This window comes from Dysidea avara, chromosome 6 (genome assembly GCF_963678975.1).
Source record: "Dysidea avara chromosome 6, odDysAvar1.4, whole genome shotgun sequence".
Classification (NCBI taxonomy): Eukaryota; Metazoa; Porifera; class Demospongiae; order Dictyoceratida; family Dysideidae; genus Dysidea; species Dysidea avara.
In genome coordinates, this window is record NC_089277.1 from 9131659 (window position 1) to 9159437 (window position 27779).

Below are 27779 nucleotides of genomic sequence, written 5' to 3' on the forward strand. Positions count from 1 at the left end.
CTTGTGTAAATCTTATCGCAAAATGTGCAAGTACAAGCCCAGTAGGAGGACAAAATGTGCAATAAAAAGTGAAATCCGAGTGAAATGCTCTTTATTCACTTCCGCTCAAGTTCTAATATACTACCATATGCTCAAGGAATAGTATTAAACAAGTCACTGTGCAAGTTTCAGTTGAATCTGGGCTACTATGGGTCTTTGAGAGGAAGGACAAAACCTTGCGTTTCTGTAGTCATGGATCAGAACGCGTACCAACTATATTTTAGATTGGAGTTTCCAATCTCCCCCGCCCTCTATAATCTGTTACAACCTTAGCCTATATATACCCAATAAAATTGGTCTCTACTGTGTATAATTTATATACTGTGCAAGTGGGTTATCCCAACCCTTCCCCACCTCCTATATCGTACTCCTACTACCTTATATGCACCCTTTGATAGTTCATGGGTCTGCTCCTGATACTCATGCCCAATTGAAGTGATTAGCTGTATGATAATTGAATAAGCAACCTTCTTTCTTTTACATATCAAAAGTATATGCGTGGGTGGGAGAAAAAATGGCATTTATTATTTATGAAAATTTCTATAACTTTTGAATAGAGAAAGCTATAGACTTTCTTTAAGTATCAACTTGCTCGTTAGAGTAAAAGCATTAATTTGGCACCAAGTTCATGGATTTTGAGTCATGTATAAGTGAAATAGAGGAAAAACTGTCAATTTTAAGTATAAAATTGGACACAAAGGTCAAATCTGAGGTGGCTCCTGATCTAAAATGACCTTTATGGTATGTACAAACTATGTACCAAGTTTCATGCTTTTATCAAAAAGTGCACAAAGAAAGTGCTTAGGAGCTCTATGACTGAAAGCTGCATGACAGATGTGACTAACTGACTGAAGTTTTAATTGACTGTGACAGTGTGTCTGTGTACACCGAGTAAACACACTGTGTGTTAATTAGAGTACAGTCTGATCAGAATATGACTAAAATGTTCAAGCTTAAAGGGTGCGGCCTTCAAGTTGTAAAATCAAAAGTGGCAGCCAGGAAATGGATGAAAATTAATGATGTTGATGCTAATAAATTTTAATAATGGCTGTAACCTCATTCCAGCCATTTCTTGGCTACCACCTTTAATTTCACAACTTTTTTTACTCAGGCTATTGAAGGCCGCTGCCTAGACTGCAAGTCACCTGGGGATAAAGTCAATATGCATGTTTTTTTTTTTTTTGAGTTTTTAGCATAAAATCTCTGGCTCACTGCTGCACAGGCTTTCAACTTTTCGTGGGTTCTTAATGAGATAGTAAATAATGGTTTAACAGGTTAAGCTTACCAATAACACATTTATTAATCACTACCCCACTAGGGACCTGCAAGAAGGCTGCTAAAAGCTTGTGAAGTATTTGTATAAAACAGTAGATGCAACTTCAAATTCTTTTGATGCAGCACAGTTTATTTCAATAACTTCAGAAAAATATCATAATTTATTCACAATTACTATCATGTTCTGTGTTTTTGAGAGTAATCATCTGGGTCAGCGTCCGGTTGAGAGTATCTCTTGGAGGGTGCTACCCCCATGGGGTATAACTTCTGAAAGTTAAATTCTGCAACCCTATAAAATTATTGAAAAAAAATTATGTAAACATGTAGGTGGTTAAGTTGTAAGCAACTATGCAGAAGTTAGCACAAAAGAAGAACAATCTACCTGCATGGGCCATCTATAATACTCAGGTGGAGTTCTATAGAGAAAACCTCCAGAAATCAGTCATTTATTTTCATGCAAAATTTTTAATATTTCCATATGTATGAAATAAATTTGTTTGGTGGAATTTCTACTAACAAGTTTCATACATTATCATTCTCTATGTAGCAAAACATAATATAGGGCAGATCTATACTAACTGCTTTATACAGCTAGGGGTGCAGTTAGTCATGTCTCATACATAAAGTACCACTCTTTCCTTTGATACAGTATAATTACATTAGGAACAAGCTATGTAGTAGGGATAATTACAATACTCTTTGATGGATCAATTGGATATATTGTTCAAAGTTGATCGTGTTGGGACATTCAACATACCATAGACTCTGGTTGTTAGGCAAATGCGCATATGGTGCTTACAGTTTTTGAAGAAATTATATTATCTGTGAAATGTACTGTACTTGTTAAGTGCATGCATGCTTATAAATGACTGCTACTAGGAGCCCTGGTAGGAGAGCAATAAATCATGTCTACCACATTTTCCAAGTGATAAAATGCTTTATTTATTTCAGTTGAGGAAATGGAAATCTTTCTACAAAATGCGCAGTAAGTCATGAGCTAGTCGCTTCTCAACTTCTTCACAGAATGTCTGGAATAAATTATAGCCATCCCATCAGCAAACTACAACAGGTTACCATGGTGCACCAGGGAGGTAATACCACTGACACACAAATATAGAAACACATGTGACTGTAAGGCACTCCCCCACTCCCCAGTGGTATGCCTCCCCAAACAGGTATCCACGATAAAAAGAACCCTTGGACTTTACATGCTGCATAGAACTGGTCAAAGTAATGAGTGCTATTTCTGCTTTGTGAAAAGATTTTACTATTTAAAGTGTAAATTTAATTCCTACTTTAGACCAGCTGGTTTATTGCTAATAACTGTGTTTACGTTCTGTAAAGAACAGATTAAATTCTCATTTCAGGTGGAGATCCCCTTGTTTAAGGACTTTTGTTATAATGATCCATACTAGTAGCTAGGGTGCTAAGACCTTTTTTGTGCGTTTTTGGATAAAAGCATGAAACACATAGTTTGTATGTATCATAGAGGTTATTTTTTGATAGGGAGCCACCTCAGATTTGACCTTTGGTTACCTTTACACCTAATTTAATGCTTTAAAATGGCCAGTTTTTCATCTAAATGGTTCAAAATTCACAAATTTGGTGTCAAATTAATGCTGTTGCTCTGAAGAGTACACTAACATTTAAAGAAAGTCCATAGCTTTTACTATTCCAAAGTTATAGCCATTTTTAAGAGTAAAAACTAGCCCTAATTTCTCCCGCTCACGCACATCATGCAATATGGTACTTATACATAGTGCAGATTTGTATTTCCAACATAAGTATTAGATGCTGAGTTAGATATGTGATATCATTTATAATTGTAAGGTGGAACCTGTCATATAGTGACCACCTGTGTTAAGAGACCACATTTCTATAAAAGTTAACTTCAAGACATAGAACGTACATTATACAGTAAAATGCACTGCATACTTGTCTACATAAGATAGAACACTTGGCTAAAATGGTGCTAATGTCTATGGAATATTATTGACTAGTGGTATTTATACTGCTATTGTAAATAAACTGCCAATTCTGGTCCTTTACTATCTTATTGCAACCCTATTGACTACACAGTAAACTGTACAATAAATAGGAATGAGAAAACTACTAAGTTACCACATTCCAGACAATTCATTTTAAAATGTACAATATAATAAATAAGTCACACTACTTTAATTTTGGACAAATGTTTTGACTTTAAATCCTGCACCATGACCAGTACCTATATATGGTATGCATGAGCAATAAATCAATTATATACCACTTTAGCGTAGGCGTTTAAAGGCGCTGCTCAGGGTTTAATTGGCATATTGCCCGGGAAATATCATGGGAACACAGTTTGCTCATGGCTTTGATGCCCAACCAGTTCAAAGATATGATACGCTTTGACTCGTTATATTGAGCGACACAGAGGATTTAATTATGGGTTTTGGTTTAAAAATCAGTGTAGTTGCTAAGTTTTGACAGTAACTAAACTATATTTTAAGACAAATCTGTAAAACAAACACTTGGGCGATGAGTGGATGCGTATTTCTACCTACTGCGTGAGGGGCATGTCAGCCATTGAGCAACTACGAAACAAGAAGACTATGACAACTACGTGAGTAGCTTATAGTCTTAAGTACTTAACTTAATGTATTACCTTACTTACTGTACATGTCACAATAGCAAAGGTTTAATCTAGTATTAAAAACTTTACACCCCAAAAGTCAATCCCACAATCAAAAGTTCCTGGCGTGTGTTGAAACATAGCAACATAGGAGTAACGTCGTGAGAACTATTTGCCCATGCAATTGAAACCACAATCGATCATCAGATGCTGGTGTGTAAAACAAATGGGGTGAGTGCTCTGTAGTTCTTTCACCTATCAGGTGAGTGTGCCCTGAGTGATATATATCCTTATACCATGGCTGCTTGGGATTTTGCTGATATATACACCCGCAGCCTTCGGGCTTTTGGTGTATATCAGTAAAATCCCTCGCAGCCGTGGTATAACTATTAATTATACACCTGGTTTAGTTGTCTGTGTAGAATTTTCCTATTATATATCAGTTATTTTATAGTTGTAACATGGGCATGAGTGAATTGCCTGATATGTATGCCCAAAGCTCGAGGGCTTCAGGAATACATATCAGGCAAATCACGAATGCCCATGTTACAGCTAGTATGTAACATTTCTGTTCAGGCTGATAGCCTTGATGCCAATACGACTGTAACCACTGGATTTGTTTTATACGCATGCCTGAAAGATTCGATTATGGTTAGGCAGAAAATAACGTTGTAGTTACGATCGCTATAATAAACGGATGAGTCCTACAGATAACACAGAAAAGTCGAGTAGGGAAAATTTCGGGGAATTTACAAGTGTTGTGATGCTTTCATGTTATGTAAAGACTAATCACAATGTATACTAAAGACCTAAAAGGGTAAGCTTCGTTATAGAGTGATTAACTCGTGTAGTCCACAAAAATGTGCTGAAATGCTTGTGAATGCACTGTAAGACTAGTTCTCACCTTCAAGTAACATTTTTCAACTTTAGAACAGCAAGGATACTGAAATGTCTTCATTTCAGTGCTTCTTGAAGCAACACTTTAGTTTGTGGTAGTCATCACGTGAGCATTAATTTATTCCTACAATCGGTTTTGGTATAAAACAAACAGAGGGTGATACCACTACTTCATCCACATCAAGGCCATGCTTGCTTTGATGAAAGTGGCTTGCTCTTTTAGAAGTGCAACCACTTTCCCGGGATACATTTCAATGTACACCGGTGTACATTTAGATGTCTTCCTGTAAGGAGGTATACATGGCAAATGTATCCTCTGGAATTCCTTTGATATGAGGTATCAAAGTCGTAATTACATCACCCATTGTGTTGCTCAAAAAGCTGTGTGGGGATGTTGGATTATCAAGCAATATCAAACAGACAAAGTCTTATTTCATTGGTGCAGAAAATGGTGTCAGATTACAGAGATATTCTGGAATAGATACAGGTGTTGAATTAGAGAGGTTTCACAGTAATAGCTTTAATAAATATAATAGGAACAATGTTTGTATAGTATGATATGCACCAATATACTGAGTTGCTATTGTATAGGGTGTTTTCAAATATTCTTCGGTGATAGATAATTGCCTTCACTATGACAATTCAATAAAAGTAGAATCCAGAAAGCTTAGTTGAAATGTGTGAATTCATACAAAACATGTGGCTAAAATTTAGAGAATCAAGAATTTGTAAAATTTGCACAAATTGTACCTCGTACATAAACCAGCCATTCAGAATAATGACCTGCATGGGCATGTAACCCATGGCAGTCAATTGAAGTAACATGCCTATTTAACATGTCAAATTATTATACAGAATAAGTACGCTTTATGTAACAACTTTGATCAGGGTGTTGGACCAGGTGCCCTACAGACTTTCAGCACTTGTGCTGTAAAGCCTTGATAAATATACTAATGTCCATTTGGTTCCACATGGGGTTCTTTGAGATAATAAGTCACTATCTAGAGTTCCTATGGATATATATATACGTACCTGCAATTGACAAGGAGAAAACATCCTGGATGCCTGGCAAACTCCTGTAAGCGTTTAAGTGTTAATTGGATATCTGCAGGTTCGAGGCTGCCTAGGTCATGCCAGTCATGCATTTTTCTCCTTTCTCCACTTTTCAAACACGTTTTATGTAACAAATTTTAGGACTGGGTGTCCTACAGACCTTCAGTACTTGTGCTGTAAAGCCTTAATAAAAAATAGAAAGTATTGAAAAAGTATAACCTTCTTTCTGTACATATTTCAAAAATTGTGTGGATGGGAGACAATAGTGGTATATTTTACCACAAAAATCATTGTAACTTTAGAACAGAATAAGCTATAGACTTTCTGTAAAAACCAACATATTCTTTAGGGCAAATACTTCAATTCGACACCAAGTGTGTGGATTTTGGATCATACAAACATGAAATAGAGACAAAACTGACATTAAATTGTCTGTAAAGGTCACCGAAGGCCAAAATTGAGGTGGCTCCCTATCAAAAAATAATCTTTGTCATATATACACAAACGTTTTGCCAAGTTTCATGCTTTTATCCAAAACTGCACAAAAAGGCCTTTTTGAAAGGCTTACAACCCTGACTATAGCTTAAAAAATTCCTAATTTTTAATAATGCTTGTAGATGAAAAATGGTGAATTAAGGTTATTTAACATATGCTCTAACAGAACACATATTAAAAGTCAGTGCATTATTCTAATGGAACAATTGCTTATTTACTGAACCACTTGAGATAAGCAATTAAACATCAGGCACCCATATAGTTATGCACAAACTGTATAAGTACACTCAAGGTGTGACAATAATACTGATGGTGTTGGGGTATACCTTTGGGTATCATTTTACGTCATGAGGAAATTAGCATTTGTCATGGAGCAATAGGAACAAGACTTTGAAATTTACAGTGCTTTGTCATCAGCTTAGTGGAAAGGCCACCATATCCACACATGTGCATTTAAAGGTTGACTTTTTAAGCCTTCGAGTTTAGATGTATTATCAATTGTTTCTCCCTACCACAACCCTTACAGTTCCTTGCTTTTGGTTTGTGAAACATTTTTATGCGCACACAATGCACCAGCTATACACACAAACACTTTGCACTACACACACAGACATACCTATTACCAGTGATATTCCTTATAAAGGTCCAGTAATGCTTGGTGATATGGTCTGGCTCATACAGTGACTAATCAAAATACCGCACAGGCACACACACATGTACATATACTTCAATTCAATGCAGAATATTTACCAAGTGAACTATAATTGCTGTTGCCAGACTATATATTGGAACATCAGCATGATGTATGATTGGTAGCAAACCATTTCCTGCCATCTTCCAGTAAACGATCTTTAATAAATGAAAACTGACTGAGCAGTTGCATGTGGCCACAATCAGTCAGTCAGTCAGTCAGTCAGTCAGTCAGTCAGTCAGTCAGTCAGTCGGTCAGTCAGTCAGTCAGTCAGTCAATCATTCAGTCAATCATTCAGTCAGTCAGTCAGTCAGTCAATCATTCAGTCAGTCCCAGTCTGTCAGTCAGTCATTCAGTCAGTCAGTTGGTCGGTCAGTCAAATATAGCCAGGTCAAGTCAAGTCAGACAGTCATGTCCAGTCAGTCAGTTGGTTGGTCGGTCAGTCACACTCACCTCAATAGCCTTAACAGCAGTATATAGTGCAGTGGAAGGACTTTTCCATAACATCATGGACATACCAGCCACAGCTCCTACAGTATGGCTAACATAAACAGCTAGAAAACTAATTTCTGTGTTTAAAATTTAAAATAAAGTAGGGACCCACCATACTTGTAACTGCATGTTAGGATTGATCATGTCCCTTTACGATCTAGCAGCACCAATAATGATTGAGCACCACAACATGCCGATCTAGCACTTATTGTGATAAATCATTATAGGTCACACCTCTTTCACAGATAGCATGATGAAAAGAAGGGATGAAAAGACCATGCCCTTTGAAAATATCGTGCAGACCCATTGATTCAGTAAAGTAATCACCATAACACAACAGCCATGTTCAAAAAATTTTTAATAGAGCAGTCACACATGGATATCATAGCTACATATACGTTATAACAAAAAAATTATGGCATTACTTTAAAAATGAAGTAAGGATTATTGAAACAAGATATACGAATGATGGTATCACAAAGGAAAATCCATTTTTTGGCATTAAACAAAATAATTGCTATGACATGTGAATGCAGGGTTATTTTGTAATATCATCAGTGTTTCAATACATTTTATAGCTTGGATTCCTATTTTATTTTTAAAATAGCACTGTAACAGTAGTTCATCACTGTTGCATTCTTGGCTGGGATATTTAGAATAAAGTTTTGTTTATTCCGTTATTCTGTTTTTCTTTACAATCTCCCCTTTTAAAGGGTACAGTGAAACCTCAATTCATAGCTTAAGCATAACTAAGGAGATTTTGTCTGTTTTCATTGCTTTCACATTTTCTTGTATCATCAGCAAGACCACATTGCCATTGAGGCCACATTACCCATATGTGCTCCTCCTTATAAACGAAGTTCCCTGTGTATTCTATAACATCTTGATACAGCCATGGGCCCTCATACTGCAGTACATATACATACATACCTGCTAAATATGATGCTTTACTTAAAGGGAGAAGAAGTCTTCTAAAGATTGCCAGTGCAAGCTACACACACAAACACAAGTGATCACTGATAAGCACACGCAATCATGTACCTTATAGATCATAGTGAGAACACCTAGAAACAGGCCTAGCTGGACATTGTTATAATGTGACCATGGTCTGAGTAAATTACCTGTAACAAAAATGCTAATGATAAGTTAACCTTGTTTCTGCAATAGACTTCACTTAAATATTTCACCACCTTGTCTGTTAACATTAATTGTGTCTTGTATAATTATACTGACTGTATAGGTTGATCACCTCAGCTTTCTCAAGGCAATGTACAAATTATAACACTTTGAAGCAATATAATAGCATTATTTGTAACCTTATAATGTTCTACTACAACAAAAAAAAGACAGCGGTAAATCTACAGAGATCATTGATATGCAAAACAATTGTCTTTTTGTTAGAACACACAGTACAGAAATATCATCCCCAGTATGGTTATGAAAGATAGGTAATCAAGTGCATGACACAAGATTAACTCTTACTAAAGTTCCTCTTCTTCAGGAAGCCGGTTATTGCACTGCCAAGTGACTTGCCGCAATATCCCAACAAGAAACTCCAACAACCAGTCTGATTGTGGGATTGAGTTTATACAGTTTAGTACACATGATATCTCACTTCTGCTAGTGATAGTAAAAATGTGATCTTTGGGTACTGTCTCAAACTAGTAGTGTGACTACGTATAAAATGAACACGGTATTAATGTTTTATTAGTGTAGTATATGACTCACCATAATGATTCTACTATTGACCCATTGACTATAGGGAAATGTGGAGTTAATAAAAATCTGCAAATATATATTAGTAAATAAATACAGTAATATGCACGCATATATCAGAGTAAATAAACAATCTTTGAAATAGTTGGATAACTGACAGTTTTAAGATGAAGACGTGACTTTATTGCTGTAATAACTTCATGGTTGACAGTATGTCACTATTTTATTACATGAACTGACAAAGGAGTTGATTACTCTGTTAGGAGTTGTATCTTGATCTTTCAAAAATTACTCCACTACTCCTTCCACATACTTCTACACAACTACTACACTACAGTGGTCCCTCCATTATCCGGTTATTAATTATCTGAACTTACTGTTATCTGAACTGTGAAGTGACTGCTCTATTATTATAGAGTATTTTGCCTAAAGTGTATGTTCTATTAGAGTATTTTAACTGAGCTTTGTGTATAAATGTACGGGCTTCATTTATCTGAGCTTTTCCATTATCCAAACACACCTAGGGCCAAATAAGTTCGGAAAAAATGGAGGGACCAGTGTACACGGATACTCTAGTAGACTATACACTACATACATATAGGTATAGCATACCTTAATATTGATACACTAATGTCTCTCCCATTGTGTCTGCATATACATCATACACATTAATAGTTCTTATACAATGATCACAACTTACTCCATTGAATGACACAGTAGTGACATAGCAAAACTAAACAACAACACCTATAGGAGGTGATATGTCCACTACACACTACACACATCAGTACACCTCACCTCTCCGTGTGGCAGAGGAGTGACCATACCTCTTGACTTGAATGCATAATAAAGACCATATAAGGCTTCCATGCATGCATATGTTGCCAATGGGGACCTCCTGCAATGTAAAAGAACACGTACATTAGGGATATACAAAAGACAAATTAGAAGTTTATACATAATCACATCAATGATGTATAGTACTCTAATTAAAAATTAGTGCAGGTTAATGTGAAGTCTTCCAATTGTTATCAGTACTCATGCATGCCTATCATTCACCACCTCTTATCTAACTAAGTGAACTGATTTACAACACTGTCTGTAACTACTGTATGACATGAATGCTAACTGTTCTCAAAAAAAGAATAAATACAAGAGCAGAAAGGGCCCAGTACAGTACCTATTGGGCATAACACTTTCAGCTGGGGAGCAGCTGATTCTTAAATTGAACTGGAAAACCTAAACTTTGATACTAAGTTCCTTTAATTTCCAAGTACACTATTTAAAAGAAAGAAGTGAATCACTATGACTGTTCTATTAGAGTAGTTTTGACTACTCTATTATAAAATGCAATTTACTGCTCTGTTAGAATATCTCAATCCTCAATCTTTATAAACACTTTCTTCTTTGAGTTCTTATAGGCATCTTATATGCGTGCAGTGCAACGCTTCACAGTTCTTTGGTATTCCTGCTGCAAAGCCTACAAGTTAAAATTTCAGAGAGCATTTCCGGAAACTCTCTCCATATACCCTGGAAATTTTAAAAGGGGAATAGGGATCACTGAAACAACCACAATAATGTCAACCACAAATCCCTTTGACTTGGTCAAGAAAGGTAATGTATATAATCCTCGACAATCTATGCATCCTTTTGGTTGAGTCAATGTGGTCTGTGGTTTACATTCCTACCCTTCTTGTTTCTCAGCAATCCTTATTTCCCTTTCAACCATAGGCAGTGGAGACGGGGGGACTTTTTTGGGACAATGTTTGAAAGAAAAGATTGAGATACTCTAATAGAGCAGTCACAGTATTCAGAGAAGCAGTATGACTGTGTAGTTATAAATAAGGAGATATAGTTGGTGGATGGCAGCTACTATCAGCAGGTAATTACCTTTTTTGGTCTTCAGCTTACAGCTGGCCTAGCCCCCTCACTCATTGGCCTACTCCACTGCTTCTACTTTCAACATTTCCAATTTTCATTCACCTAGTTGGTGTGCGTACTTTTACTTTCCGTTAATCCAATATGGATGGGGAATTCGGATTAAAATTAAAAAATCACACCAAACTTACAGCCCCATTTCTCCAGTAGCTACTTGGTGTGGCTCTGCTTCTTTCGAGGGTTACATCACACTAATGCCGAATCATCAACGATGAATCAAGTATTGCATCACATGATCAATTGTGCATAATGGAAATGGTGGAGGACTAATACTTACTAAGACTTGGCAACTGGCGCCAGCTGCAATAAACCTGAGCTGTCATGCTGTACATGTGTCAGGTTAGCACAAACTATTGAATAGTTGATGTACATTTTTCTACATTGTAAATGTTTTGTATTTACGACATGTGGTACACACTTGATGTCTTGAGTATATTGGAGTACAAGAGCTGAAGTTACTTAAGTGATTGTTGACTATCAACAGAATAATGTTTATACTCAGAAGAAAGTTTTGCCAACTAGCTACTGAGGGACTCAAGTGTTGAGGGTACATCGTGCTAGAAATTTAAGTTGGTAATTAGGCTTGTACCAATTATGCTGGCATAATCTCGAGCATAATAGACTAACAAAAACATCAAGCATTATACCAGCATAATATTCAAGATTTTAAATAAAATGTGAAATGCTCGTGCCATCAAAACATGAACACCCTACACCTTAATACTGCAATAAAATGTTATTGCACGTTATTACTATTATTGTTTCTTGGCTGATTATTTGCACTTCGCAGAAATAAGATCAAGATATTCTAATACGGCAGTCAAGAAAGGCTGATCTACTCTAATAAAATAGTCAGTTCTGTGATTTTGAAAGCATAATTTTGAGCACACTAGGATGGATTTTTCACAAAGCACAATAATTGGCTCTAGCCTATTGGCCATCAGTATACTGTCTGGAAAGTAAGTATTACAATAGGTTTAAGTATCTATAAGCTGCAAAAGTAGGGATCCCCTGCGCCACCTAAAATGCCACCTTTAAAAATCATCCTAGAGACATCTTACTTGATGAAAATCACCTTTTCGGAATAATATTAGTCCATCTAACATCAAACACTACATTAAAAAACAAGAAACACTAATAGGCGACTGGATATAGATTTTTTTTGCTAAAACTTGGATTTTAGACTCATAGTCAGCCTGCCTGCCTACCTTGGCTATAATATGCCAAAGTAGGGATTTTCCCACTGCGCTATGCTGTAATACTATCATTCATATCTTGTTTCACTACTTTTTATCACTTGGATCCCTACTTCATTTTTTACATAATATATTAGGTTTATAGTGTCTACTCAGAGCTTCCAAGTGGAGAGGATCAAAATGCTGGAGGTCCAACTCTTCTGGGCCATCAAGCCTATACCTCACTGCTAAAACGCACAGTGGTGAGCCCACATTCATGAGGGCTTGAAATTTCCCAATGTATTTGGGCAACTATACATACAGTAGTTTTAAAGTGCAAGCGTGGATCCCTATAAACTAGTTAGTTAGTCACTACGTACATTGTTGTTTATGCTATGCTAGCTATGTAGTGTGATGTAGCTAATTATATTCATTTGCCTTAGTCTTGTGATCCACTTCACCAATCAGAAAACTAACTTATCAGGGAACCTTCAAATGTATGCAGGACACTTCAATATAATACTCTTCTCATTCACTGTAGTTGGCTACATATATGGCATAATCTTGGCTGCTTGTGACCAGAACAACCTTGCTTTCAACTGTGCTGAGATTCACACTCTAGTTTAGTAGCTAGTTACTTCACACCATATAGATGATCTGACTACCACACTATCTTCCACGTCCACTGTAACAACTTTGGGGAACAATTCACATCCTATCTGACCTATCATCACACGCCATTCTATCGCCGTTCTACCGCTGGAGGACAAAGTTCAAATAAACTGCATAGTGTGTGATCACGTGCCTACCAACTTTATGCTTTTTATGGAAAAGATGTGCCAAGTGGTTAACATACCACCATTTGTATGGCTTACCTTGTGTAAATAGGCACTCGTATGAGTTGTTTACACTCTTGCAAATCTATGACGTGTCCATTTATAAGCTACAAGATTCAATTGTGGGTTTGACTTATCAGGTAGCTGGAAATGTGGATATTTAGGTGAGCATGTGTGCGAGCTGGAGATTTGCCTAAAATGCATGTGTCACATGCCTAATGCGTGTGACTTGGTAGGTCTGTCTACTAGCAGTGGTACCTGCCCTACGTGCAGGATCAAGATACAGTACTGTATTGTGTATAACATATCACATGTTATTAAGTGTAGATCTTATACGGAAATCTATTGTCATTATCCCCTGTAAGCTACCAATTACAAAAGTATACTTTCTAGGGAAGAAAGTTATAAAATGTTACACTACAATGCAGGGAGGGAAAAAAGGTAACATCAAAATGAAAGTTGCACCAAAATAAGAAAAAGAATTAAACAAAAAATGTTGTAACCAAAAGGTGGCCAAACAAAAAAACAACAACTATCACACTGGCCTGGGACTGGAACCCACTACCTAATGATTATGAAGCACATGCTGTACCCACTATAAAAGTATGAAGCCCTTGTGGTTAAGGATGTACTTATAAAGGTATGGGTAAGTTGAATGGCTTAGGTGTTTACTTGTGGACATTATAATGTACCTAAATGAATAACTGAGTTTTAAGTAGCTCAATGAATGACATCATAATTAGTACAGTGACCTGATCAGGCATATGTAACTGCATATGAGAAGCAAAGCCATGGTCAGTTTGATGTGTACAACAAATATAAGAGAGACAATTAACATCATAAGAGGTATATGTAGGTAGTTAACAAAGCAAAATTGTATGAAAAGCTGACCATCATGAGAAGGTGATCTTTGTGTGTGTGTGTGTAGAGAAAGAGGAATCAGAAGAATGCTTTCACCTAATAATGATCTGAAGAGTTACTCTGTGTGGTTGTCATGGTCACATAATAGTACACAAACTCAAGTAGCACTGTACAAAAGGCATGGACTATATATTAAATACCTGAGTGGAAAAGAATTTGTTTGGGCACTCAAGTATTGAAGGGGGATGCACATTGCATAAATTTGAGAAGTTACTGAGGTTGTTATTCATATAGACAATAACAACCTCCAGCATAGGTAAATAGCACTATAAAAGGGCATGGGCCATTGCCACACTGTAGTTTTTACAGTTGACATGGCAAAGAAGGAGTTTAAAGTAGAAGAGCTGGGAGATATTACTGAAGACACATCACATGTTTGTGGTGTGGTAGGTGAAATTTCTCCAATGAAGAAGGGGAAGGGTTCATCATATTTTGATGGAGAAATAAGAGACAAAAATAGAAAAGTGCGGTTGTATGGTTACAATACCACTGCACGAAAACGTCTTTTGGAAGCTAGTGGCAGTGTAGTTGTCCTTGGAAGATGCAAAGTAAAGAAAGGCTGATACAACAAAGATTATGAGGTATAGATGTTCAAAATGTATTTTAGGATTTGAACTTATATAATTTGTCAGGTGTGGGTTGATAAAAACACAAGAGGTTAAGAAGTCAGAGAAGAAGTATGAAGATGATGACATCAGCATTATGCCTTTAGGTAAGCTTCCTGATGTAACACCTTACACCAAGATCAATTGCGAAGTAAAAATTCTTCAGGCTAATGACACTGTGAAGACAACAAATGGGAAAAAACCAACAGACTGCTACAGTTGCAGACAAAACTGGTACAGCTAGGATTGTTATGTGGGAGGATGATGTCTTCATCACCCTAATGCTACAGATTCGAAAAGGTCCTTGTCAAGGAATTTCGTGGTGAAATACAGTTAACTGCATCTAACAGCAAAATCTGTGAAATAGATGACATAGATGCAGTAGATGTAAGAGAGGAAAAGTATGTATATGTCATGGATGAAGCCAAAGTAATTGGAGTACAATTATTGGAAATATACAAAGTATGTCTGAAATGCCGTAGCAAATTGCCACATGGAGATGACGATGAATTCAATACCTGTGCCAGATGTGGTATGTTGCAAAGCACAGATGAGTGCAACACTGTACAAATGATGATTAGAAGCTCCAGTAGCACCCAAAACATCATCCTAGAAGCTTTTGGAAAATGCTTACAGGAAATAGCTGGAGAAGAAGTCTCTAGTCCACTTGCACTTTTGAAGGCTGCACCTTTCAGTGCAACCCATCAAGATGGAGTAATCCATTCTATTACCAGAATGTAGCTTGTGAAACACTATATGCTAGTTGGCTTTGATTTGATTGTGCAACCAGGGTTGTGTTGATGGTGCAAGTGGTTTTGTTTAGAGGAGCCAAAATACAACGCTCTGACAGCCATGTGATGTTTGTAAAGTTGGATAGCAAGTCTGGATAAACTGTAGACATCAACTCATCAATGTTACACACAAACTTGCCCATAGTTTCAGGTAGCCGGACAACATCAGTAGCGTCATCAACAGTAGGGAATTTACCATCTCCTATGGCTAACAGCTGGTCAGCAAATTGTCCAGCTGCTTGATCTCCACAAAGGTGTACTCTCATGTTAGTGTGTAGATGTTTAACAACCACATTGTCCCACAGGTATGACTTCTTCACACAGGCGTCCACTATGTTACCTCTAGTGCCTCGTGGAATTACTGGGAGGATTTGCCTAAAGTTGCCACACAACAATGTACAGATTCCTCCCATTGGATAGTCATTACCAGTCAAATCCCTGAGAGTGCGGTCTACAGCTTCAAATGCACGCCTGTTAGTCATTGGAGCCTCATCTACAACAATGGCTTTGGTTTCCTGGATGACTTTACAAAGTGTGGTTCCTCTCTTAATGCTACAGACCGGAATATTCAAGGTGCTGTGTAAAGTGCGACCTCCAGTCTAAAGTGTGGCAGCTATTCCGCTAGATGCAGTGGCTAGTGCTATCTTACCTTCAGACTTGATCTTTGCCAGAATAAGGTTGATCAAGAAAGTCTTACCTGTTCCACCTGGAGCATTCAAGAATAACACACCTCCCTCATTCCTATCAATCATGGAGCAAAAATAGTCGTAGACATTACACTGGTCTGCTGTAAGCAAAGCAGTACTATGTTCTTGCTGTTCACCTTGATTATAACTTATTTCCCTACAGTACTCCCTTGCAAACCTATCATTGTTCACAGTGTGTGACTGAGGTAGGCCATACTCAAACAGCTATCTACCTCCCATGGAAATGACTTTCTCCTGCAAGTCATTTAGTGCCAAGTTAAATATATCATCATTTACCTCCATGTGCTCATCCCTGTGTAGGGTACGTTGTTGGTGTAGGAAATCTTCAACCAAGGCTTCCTTGTGGTTGTCATAGATCTCCAGCGGGCTGGAAGGTTCACACCATGCCAGTATCACAGCAAAGAATGTGCGAACACCTGATGGTGAGTTAATGACTATTGCCTCTTCCATAGCCAGATGATATTGGTTGTCATCTTCAAGCAGTCCCAACTTGAGGCATGTCTCATGGAAGGAACTGCACAGATCACCATCAACAGTTCTCTGGTCAGCAAATGATTGCGGGCCCTTAACATTATGTAAGAGCAGGCAGAGATAGAAACACTCTCCTTGACGTGGGCTGATAGTGTAAACTTTGCCCAAGGCTTGGGCTTGCTTGACACCAGGATAGCCAGCCACCTCAGTTCCTTGTTTCCTCCTTTGCCAAGACTTGTTGTTGTTCCACGTAAAGTATTCTGGAACATCAACATACAATAGTGTCTTGGCAAAGTTGTCAACTCGACACAAAGCAAAAAAATTCTGTCAAGGTTGTCTTCGGAGGGTCCCTTGAAGCCTGTTCCCTTGCAGTGTCCTCTGTGAAATAAACTCGCCGGCCATTCTCTAAGTGCACAGCTAGTTGTTGAACAGGAGGAAATCTCTCATGGATAGGAAACTCCAGTATCCTCCATGCTGCTTCATTGCTGCTGATATAGCGAGCATTCTGGTATTCAGAGATCTCGTCCACCTGGTTTGAGCGTAGTGCAAACGTTGCCTGATCACAACCTTTGTGTACATACTTCAATACATACTTGATGGAGATGATGGACATACACAGCTCTACACTGCAGTGGCAGTTTAAGGCACGTAACAAATACTTGTTGTAAGGTACGTACTACCCACCTGTTATCAATCTCCTGGGTAGTCCAGTTACCCATCACATTAACGGTGATGGTACTCACCTGTCCACCATCTTCAGGTCTTCTCCTTCTGTACAATGGGAAACTGTCAGTACCTAGTTGGGTCTCAGATATGAATAGTTTTGGGTACTTCTTACTGCACTGGCCATGCTCCATGCAGGGAGATGCAGGATTGAAGCCACCACATGGTCCATGTACCATGTTTGACGTGACAATCTGGTGTAGTTGAGGGTCAAGCACTGGGTCAGGTATTTCAGCACAGACAATGTCATCTATTTTATCTGGTGTGATTTTGTGTTCTGGAAATAACCACACCAAGAAGTGGGCATGTGGCAGACCACATTTCTGCCATTTAATTGAATAAAGTCAAGCCCGTGGTTTTCCAAAAATCATATTTGACTTTAACATCTCTAACATTTTCTTAAGTTTGAGGTGAAAAACTTGAGCTACTAAATCTGGACCATCTTCAGGCTTTTGACCTGGCAATAGGTTATCTTTAATTTCTGGCCAATTAGGATTGCATGTCATGGTAATAAATAAATCGGGCGGGCTATACTTTCTAACATAAGTCATGGAATCTTGCTGACGTCCATGCATGTAACGTGGCCCGCCCGTGAACGTTGATGGGAGAATAATTCTACGACCTACATTGTTAGGGTTCCCGTCTCCATCAATGACTGCATCTCGGAGATCCCGACAGCAGTCAGCACATAATGTTTTCTGCTCGCGCCTAAGAAACTGCAAATGTTTTGTTTCAATTTTGCAGTAAACGTCTACCAAGAATTGTTGGAAAAGCCGTTTGGCCCTAAGCAACACAGATGCATTTTGCCTTACCATAATGTGGTAGCGGTAATATACCAAAGCTGTCAATTTTCTACTGTTACATAGTTTAAGGTTGATGTTCCATCCATCAGTACCATGAGAAAAAATTAGTGGGTACTGCAATAGATCATAGCCCCTGTGCAATTCTGAAATACGCTGCAAGCCCCCATACCTGTAATGCACCACTATGTCCCTGTTGTTTACATTCTCACTAGGCATCAACACACCTACCTCATCACAAAGGGGATTATTGTACCTCCTGGGGTGCTCACCTGAAGGTCTCTTTGTTTCATTGATGACAACATTAATGTTTGTTAGCACATCCTGTTGGTCAAATAACTCCTTAGCTACTTTAAAGAGTTTCACATAGTGGATGTCATTATGCAATAAGTGATTGATACTGCTGACAATGTCTGGCCTCAAACCACCAATTATTTGACACCTGGTGGCCACTTGTGATTCCTGATTGTCAATAAAATAAATTTGACAAAACTTTGGGGACTCACCCATTAAGGGAACCACACCACCAATACGATGGTCACTTGATCCTGTATTCTAAAGGAGGGGTTGAAGCCAGGCATTGCTCATTACATCCAAAGCTAGTCATTTGGAATGCAGAATTATACTTTCGTAAGTTTGCCAAAAAATGTTTACTATCACTATCTATACCTTCATACAGGTGCTGCAAGAATGGCTGCGGTTGAGGGAATGGCTCCAATTGAACATTACCTTTAGAACAGCAAAATGATTCAGTTTCTCCCGGAAACTTTAATGCTCTGCAATGTGAACACTCTAAACTAAGTGTACCAACATCAGTAGTGTTGTGGAAGTTGTCTGGTTACTAATTAAGGGCCATTAAGCTAGGTACTCTACCTGTTGTCGATGTACGTTGTTCGTCTGTTGCTCCTGAGCTCTGTATTGTGGATAAGCATGTGCCAGTGCCTTGCAGCTGTGTCCTGTTGTTGTTCTTGCTCCCAAACTGCTGGATCAGCTTGCGCCAGTCACCTTGCAGCTGTGTCCTGCTGTTATTCTTGTTCCCTAACTGCTGGATCAGCATACGCCAGTTGCCTTGCAGCTGTGTCCTGTTGTTCTTCTCGTCTAGCCAGACTGTGGTCCCTCGGTTGTTCTTCTGATCTTCTTTGAGGATCAAGATGGACACGTTGTCGCCTTTTGTCAACTTCGTTTTCTTGCTGTGCTTCTGCAGTCGGTTCGCAGGAAGTACTGGTTGAGGCCAGTTGATATAATTCGTGTTTTCGGTCTGTTTCCTGTTGTCACCTATCTGGATCTTCTCTTTGAATTTGGAAACGCAATAAGAAGAAGAGCGTTGCTTTTGTTTCGGCATCTTAACACTTCAGCACTGATTCACTGATTTGAATTGAATATCATGTGGAGGTATCACGTGTTAAAAGCCATTAAATTAAAAAGCTGCAACAAAAGGTTGTCAAAGCAAAAAAAAAACAAAAAAAAACTCAGACTGACCAGGATTTGAACACTTTACCTCATGATTGCGACCACTGAGCCATATGGCACTGGTGATTGAGGGGTGAGTAAAGAGTTTATAAAAGCATGCATAAGTTGAATGGTTTAGTTGTTTACTTGTGGTTCACCATACGGTTTGCACAAAAAATTTCCAGCAAGTTTGCTCTACACCCGTGCATTCAACACGCTGAAGACGGCAAACGACAGCAGCTAGAACGTCTTTTAATAAACTTGGTGAAATTAGATGATGACCGCTTCATGAGACACAAAAACCACTTCGATACTTCCAGTGGTTGGCGAGATAGATGAGTGACCCGAATGGAATGTAAGTAATTAGATTTTTAGCTTTATATATATAGATAAGCTGCAATAACCACCACAGTCCAGTACTAACTATTATATAGTCCAATCAGGGCCGCCCACAGGGGGGGCATTTTGCCCTGGGCCCCAGCCAGAAAGGGGCACCAGAGGGCCCCATCAAGGGTCCCTTGAATACCTGCTAAAAAGATTGATATACTCTAATAGAGCAGTCACAATATTCTTCAGAGGAGCAGTGTAGCAAGCTATGTATGTAGTGATAAATAAGGAGATATAGTTGGTGAGGGGCAGCTATTGTCATTGTCAGCACCACATAATGACCTTTGTTTTTTCTTTTCTTTTTTTTTTGGGTCTTCGACTTACAGCTAGGCTGAAGTTGTGATTCAGAGTGGAACCCTCCTTGCCCCTGGCAGCTCCCACTTTAATACTTTGCCCTGGACCCCTTAATTTCTCTGGGCAGCCCTGAGTCCAATAAAGTGCTAAATAGAGATGCAACAATATATCGATATATCGCGTATTGTATCGTATTAAGACAATATCATTGTATTATTGATACAAAGTCAAATTGTATTGATATATCGCGTATCGTGATATATCGACGTATCGTGGTCTGTTAACATAGCTGAAAATCAAATTATTGTACATTGTGGTTAAACTGAATAGTATGTAATGCTTCTCAAAGAAAAATTAGCTTACTTATTTCCCTTAAAAAATGAGATAGACCATTGTTTAGACTCCACTTTGTATTGTGCAATATATCGCTGTATCGTGATATACCAGAGTCAATATATCGATACATCTACACACTGTATCATTGCAACTCTAGTACTAAACTATTGTTTTTGACAAAATAGATATTTATTGAAAAACAACAAATTCAACTTAATTAATAGTGATGCACTACTAGTATCGGCTCTATTTTGGCTGTATCGGACTGGTATTGGTAAAACTATAAATGTCCGATATCAACCGATACTTTGTATGACGTGATTTAATTGCTCTCGTAATTACTATTCATGATGGTGAAGTCTGTAGTGCATCAAAATGGAGCTGAGCAAGAGCTGATATTAGCCATGAATTCTTTAAAGAAGCCAGCCACTAGCATTATTAGTACAGTGGAAACAGCAGTAAGCCATGAAATAATATTCATTGAAGCCATAAATAATTGTTAACTTCATGATTGATGACTATCACGATTGCGATTGTGATTATGATTAAAGTACACTACTGTTTAGGCTAATCTATTAAATATTTGTGTGCAATCTTTTAAGTTTTCACAGTAATGACATAATATAAATTTTGTTAGCAATGCCTCAGTCAATGCCTTAGTGTGGCAAAGTATTGGTATCGAATCGGTATCGGCCATTTCCACCAAAAATGTACTCGGTATTGGATCGGTAGTGAAAAAGTAATATCGGTGCATCACTATTAATTAACACCAAAAGTGTACTGTTGGCAATCAAAATGTAGTGTCAGTATGCAACTTTCTACAAAGCCATATAATTATATCAAAGCAACCACAAGCCTTTCACTTGGATATAAACCAAAGCGGTTGTAGAACATCTTAGTTATTGACACTTGTCCTCCGCCAAGTCCTCTGCTTCGCGTCAGACTCTGTCAATAACTAAGATATTCTACCTGTGCTGTGATCTAACCACTACAGCTGTATAACTAATCAAGCTGTATAACACTACAGCTGTATAACTATTAAAATTTTTAAATAATTGTATGTAGGAACACTCATGGAAGATACTAACAATAATAATTAACATACCTTTCCTTTCTCTCAATCAGAATTCCAATAAATGATGAAGTCAACATTGGAAGAAATACAGGAGTGTACAGGTAGAAGTGACCAAGCAATCTCCTACATAAAGTACACAATTAGTAGAGTGAGAGGAAATTCCTTTATTGATAATGGATTTGTGCTACAGAGTGAAATGGAAATAAAACAAATACCAAATATTGAAAGCAATAAAATCTTTCTCATTGTCAATGACTTTTGTTTAGTGGCAGCTATACTGTTTTGAAAAATGAAAAGCCATGCTATTGGTATCAAATTAATTACATTTGTAGCTAAGTTTCTTTTTATTAATTGTCCATACTAGATTTACCACTAACACTAACCCTTATAGCTACATGTTTGTCTTTTCTGTTTGTTTTTTCCTATATGATTGTGGACTAGCTACATACAAAGAATGTGCAGCTCTCAATATTTTGTTTTTGTTTCTCAGCCACAGCGTACATAATTTAGATACTTGTTTGAGATGGCTAAATGAACTGAATGATTAATTATGATTTCTTAAATTGCCGTAGACGATTAGCTAATTGTATTAAACAATTTCATGTCATAAACATTTGAAGGAAACAGATGCATGTAGCAATATACCTGAGCTGTTATAGTCATTCACTAAATCTAAACTCTATCTTGATGAGGCTAATTTAACTGCATGGTGCAAAAAAAATGAAAGTGGTACACATCATAAACAGTGGACAGAGTATTTACCCACCATAAACACAGAGAGAGTCTACATACACATCTGTAGTATATATTACTGACCTCAGTAAACATGAGACAGTGAGCAACAAGGTCCCCTGTACAGATAGGAATGTAGTGGAGCGGATCACATTGGGTAGCGTACGAGTAACTAACATTTTCAAACTGAACCCATGTATGAGCAAGTCTGATATCTGCAAAACATATGTACACTTATTAAATAAATCAAGTGTGAATGGAAAACTCTTTAATAACACATGTATGCCTGCATACATGGCTTTTAAGAAATGTATAAACAATACCATGCAAGAATTGAGAAGTGTTGTATTCATGTACTGCTACATTTTATTGTCGCAACTATTATCAAAATTGTACTGTACTGTGTTCAGCTCAAATTAATTCCAGTGCATTTGCTAAGCAAAGCTTGCTGAAAGAGAATGGGACTCTAAACTATATTTGTTCCCTACTTTCATCACAGCTGAAAATTAAATTCTTTATCCTGAAGTGTCCAGTTTGAAGATTGACCGAATTACAAAAAAAAATGTTTAAGTCCATAATAAAGCAGTGCACTTTTTGATTTCTTGTATGGCTTTACTGGTGTACTTGAAGTTAACAACGAAAGCCTGTTTTCTGTAGGCTCCTTGACATCATTTTGATTAGCTGGAAATGTTCTATTAATTGATCCTTGTTGGATAGCACTGTGACATCTAGTGAAGATATATGCAGCAATATTGGCAACCTGGTAATTATGACATCATTTGTGTAGGAATTGTTTTTAACAGTTTTAAAACAGGCTAGATCAGAGCTCCTTTGTGAGGTATTTCTAGGGTTTCTTGATAACTTAATCCAGGAAACCATCACTATTTAGATAAATGAAGTAAGTCCTCCGGCATACACAGCCACAGGTTAGTTTTGCAGTGCCTGCCCCTTCGCATAAAGAGGAAGGGTCTGGTCACTCTAGCATGAGTTGTAACGGTGGAATGTAATTAACAATGATGTCACAATAATGGCAGCAAGAATGGCACATATTTATTAATTAGCAACAACACAATCTGATTGGTGTTACCTGTTTTCGGTAAAACGCTACAAATTTTGAATGCTAGAGTGACCAGACCCCTACTGTATGCAAAGGGTCGGGCGCCGCCAGGCTGGGGTAATAAAGTGTCTCACGAGTGGGTGCATGTGGCAATGTGTATGGGTGTTCATTAAGATATTGGTCATCCCCTGGTGTCATCCATAGCTACACACTCACCGTGTAAAGTGGGAGATACAGTCTGAAGCATCGCGGTACCATGCGGTAAAACATTCCCACAGTTGTTCTAAAGCAGGACTCGTCCCATGGGTGCATCACTTCACAACACTTATCATCTATGTGCCTCCAATCGCGTGCTGCTCGAGACAAACTCATCTCGCCGATATAATGACGCCTTCGGACGCCTTGCAGTTTCTCGGCACGGCGCTTATCGATTAGAATTATAAGCGCCTGCTCGAATAAAAAGCTCCGTGCCTAGTGCTGCTACTACTAGTGGAAAAAGCGATCTGGCATACGAGACTATCGATTATTATCAAGACTCACGGTAGTGAATTATTATCAAGACTCACGGTAGTGTCATACCGTGAGTCGTGCGGCCAGTAAAGCAGAAACGTGCGCCGCAGACAATGAATGACGCGACCACTACACGTGAGGGTTTTACAGGAACGGGTTTCGTTACTTTCACATCGTTTGATGCCCTACATAAAATTACGTAACAACACTGCGCTATAGACGCTGTTATAAAACAATAATTATTAAGCACACTGACACGCTTTATCAAACCTCGATTCTGGGGAGAGGTGACAGCAGCCAGTGGCCTGTGATCACTGATGACGTGCTACTAAGGGGTCTGCCAGGATAACAGAAGTGAGTTATGTATGCATGAGTATTATATATTATATAAGTACTGTGCAGAAATCTACAAAAGATTGTAACGCACAGATATTAATCATAATTACAAAACATTAGCCAAGTGCCATAAATTTACAGTGAAGGAAAAAGAGTTTATATTCTTGACACTGTTTGACATTTAGGGTCTGTACATCCGATATTTGTTAGTAAATGGTTGGACATAATATGCAGGTGTATCATTGTTGGATGTGGATCCATTTCCAACTTCCATAGTAGGCAAGTTTCTTCTACCAAATATCTGGGCGTATATTTGGATCAACATCTTACTTGGCAAGCTCATGTGGATTATGTTCTTAGTAGAGTTAGAAGGAAGCTTTTTGCTGTAAATCGAGTCAAGCCGGCTTCTTCTAATGTTCTGCAGTTATTGTATCAAGCTTATATTCTACCCATTTTAGATTACTGTGATACTGTGTGGTCACCATCAAATTCTGCTGGTACTCGTCGTTTAGAGAGACTTCATTCTAAATTTACATCATCACTACCATCTTCTGATAACTTTAATTTGCGATTGTCTCTAACTGAAAGGCGTACTTTTCATACCGCTCTTCAAGTTTTTAAGATTGTTAACAGGATTTCTCCTCCTTAAAAGTCCTTATTTACATGGAGTTTTTTCGTTTGCTGTAGATGTCACTGGTCGCTCTAGTAGAAACGTACACAGGTTATATGTTCCCGGTGTTCAAACTAATTTTGGCAAATGGTCATTGGCCTACAGGGGCATAGCCATCTGGAACAGATTACCACCAGTACTTTATGGTGCTAAAACTGTGTCAGAATTTAAGAAATTGTATTGCATGTTGTAAATTTATTTTGTGTATGTATGTATGTACTGTAGTAAGTTACTCATATTGTATTTGTGTTCTCAGGGCATAGCTGAAAAACAGCCTTTTTGGCTGATGCTATTTTCCCTGATTAAATTTAAAAAAAAAAAAAAAAATTGTCGCTGGAAGAATTCAACGATTCAGTTCTGGGATTAGGTATGAAGGTTGAATTAATGACTTCACCATAAATTTGGCCTTTAACATAGAGTTTGGCACGACGAATTTTAATATGTTTTTTGTCAGTTCCGGAACAAATCAAGCTCCAACGCTCCTTTAGTAATACTTGCTCTCTTAGTTTTTCCTCTTTATTCATATCAGGTTTGATTTGTATGCCTTCAGGGATTTTAGATCTATTGGATAAGACAGTGGCTACATCAAAAGCACGGGATAGTTTCACTAGTAGAGGTCTTGGTTTGGTTCTAGATGAATTAAACTTTCCCAGACGCAAGCAGTCCCTAATAGAAAGATCACTAATGTCACCATTAGCTTTGTTCAGGATGTTAACACAGGAATCAATGTCTGACTTGGTACGACTACTTCTCTGGGTGCCAGTAGGACTTTCTTTGATACCATACACCACAACATTGAATTTACGATCTGTAAAATTATTTGACACAGTAAATTTGCTAACAGGTGCAGGCTGATTGTATGTACCACTTGAATTCTGTGGGGTTACTGTTGACATCTGTGTTCCCTTGCTTTGCAAGGCTGTTGGCTGGGTGGCAGCAGCTGTGAGTTGTTTGTTAAACTGTTCAAATCGTGAATTAAGGTCAACTACAGATTTAGTCAACTTCTCTTCTATAACATTCATCTTTGCAGCTATTGAGTTCTGTTTTTCCTGAATGTTATCAAAAAATTTAAACGCTACTTCAACGTTTGGCTGACAAAGTTTACAGAAAAACTTGACATGCGAGTTTATGTTAAAAAGTACCTTCAGCTCATCTTCAGTTAAGCCAGCACATTTATTGTGCTCCCACTGTCCACACCAGTCACAACTGATACAGTCATTTTCAACGTTCTCGCTGCACGAAACACACGCGTAGTGAATGGTTTTGCCCTCCTTGGCTGGTGGGGAGATGTCAGGTTGTCTATCTCGCTTGAACGGGTGCGACATATTCCGTCGTAACGAAGACTGTAGTCACTTGACGATAAAACGAAGAGCTTGATTTTGAGCAATGTCTAATTGATGCCCACTCTATATGACTATGTATCACATCACCACCAAGATCACCACTGTTTGCCTGGTTGTAATGTTGTATGCTACAATGCTATGAACAGAATTCTTAACATAGACATGGTAATAATTCCTTTAGTCCAGATATATTTCAACTTGCCTTGGTCAATTATAGTAGAGGGGCAGAGGCTTAGATTGTCCCATGCAGTTGCAGTGATGTTGATGGTTTTGCAGTGTTGGTAGTTGAACTAGACCTACAGAATCCCCCCCCCTCCCCTTAGAATTGCCTGTGAGCATAACTACGTAGATGGAGGTTAATAGCTTAACTGTGGTTAGCACAAAAAGAATCACGCATGCCTCCAGCCAGTTACGCACGTGATGCAGAAGGCGCCATTTGTTGGCTCGTGTGATCGAACTTCAACTCGTCGTGCGTAAAAGTGCGAGACGGAGAGCAATGATACTTCATCTCTACCTCAAACGGAATGATATCGTGATGAATAATAGGGTATCAACTTCTACTTTTACCCCGCGAACCACAGTGATAACCGTCAGAATGTGACCAGGAAGATTCTCAAGAAAGTTTCCGGCACTAGTTTGATCAATAGTGCTCTAGCCGTGGTGGCACACACAGATCACAACTGAGTGTATCGGTAGATGCTCCAGTATTGTCTCGCCGAGTGAGTTATCACCTACCACCGGAAGTCCCCACTAACCAGTCATCGATTTTATACTCATTCTCCTCCCTTCACACAGGAAGGGAGTGAAATATAGTACATCCTGGAGGTAGGCGTAGAGGGTACCTGGCCTTTTTAGGGTAAGGTTGCTGGAATTTTCTTTTGAAAGGAATTTATGGATTGGTTGACCGCAAATTAAGCTGGTTGGATCCCACATTTTAAAGTATAGCCCCTAGGAGGGAGGGAAAAGGGGAATGATAGCTAGGCCTGGTTCAGTCGGGGACAGGTGGATTGGCAGCTACATCAGTAGCACTCAAACATCAGCTACGTCAGTAGCAGTCACATCAGCTACTTCGGTAGCTAGCACTCACATCAGCTACGTCGGTAGCACTCAAACATCAGCTACGTCGGTAGCACTCAAACATCAGCTACGTCGGTAGCACTCAAACATCAGCTACGTCGGTAGCACTCAAACATCAGCTACGTCGGTAGCACTCAAACATCAGCTACGTCGGTAGCACTCACATCAGCTACGTTGGTAGCACTCAAACATCAGCTACTTCAGTAGCACTCACATCAGCTACATCAGTAGCACTCAAACATTAGGTACGTCGGTAGCACTCAAACATCAGCTA

The 27779-nt window shown here is 38.4% G+C and overlaps 1 protein-coding gene across 1 annotated transcript; it reads right to left on the bottom strand.

The window, feature by feature from the left end:
• Nucleotides 1-1423: 1423 nt before the first annotated feature.
• Nucleotides 1424-24023, bottom strand: LOC136258067 (transmembrane protein 135-like). The gene is made up of 15 exons (XM_066051373.1): nucleotides 23786-24023; nucleotides 22597-22727; nucleotides 21811-21903; nucleotides 10071-10170; nucleotides 9973-10019; nucleotides 9885-9920; nucleotides 9285-9341; nucleotides 9172-9229; nucleotides 9039-9123; nucleotides 8598-8677; nucleotides 8487-8547; nucleotides 7518-7594; nucleotides 7124-7222; nucleotides 6990-7057; nucleotides 1424-1603 (listed from the first exon to the last, which is right to left on the bottom strand). Exons 1-15 carry the CDS (start codon nucleotides 23939-23941, stop codon nucleotides 1492-1494), a joined length of 1260 nt encoding a protein of 419 aa, XP_065907445.1. The 5' UTR covers nucleotides 23942-24023; the 3' UTR covers nucleotides 1424-1491.
• Between the last annotated feature and the right edge of the window lie 3756 nt (nucleotides 24024-27779).

What these genes read in the sequence shown, in the direction of transcription:
- LOC136258067 (XM_066051373.1), bottom strand. Translation starts at nt 23,941, where the DNA reads ATGAGTTTGTCTCGAGCAGCACGCGATTGGAGGCACATAGATGATAAG. An exon ending in ACTGTCTCATGTTTACTGAG is followed by an intron (nt 21,904 to 22,596) that starts GTCAGTAATATA and finishes TACTTTATGTAG; the next exon opens with GAGATTGCTTGGTCACTTCT. An exon ending in TTCTCACTATGATCTATAAG is followed by an intron (nt 8,548 to 8,597) that starts GTACATGATTGC and finishes TTGTGTGTGTAG; the next exon opens with CTTGCACTGGCAATCTTTAG.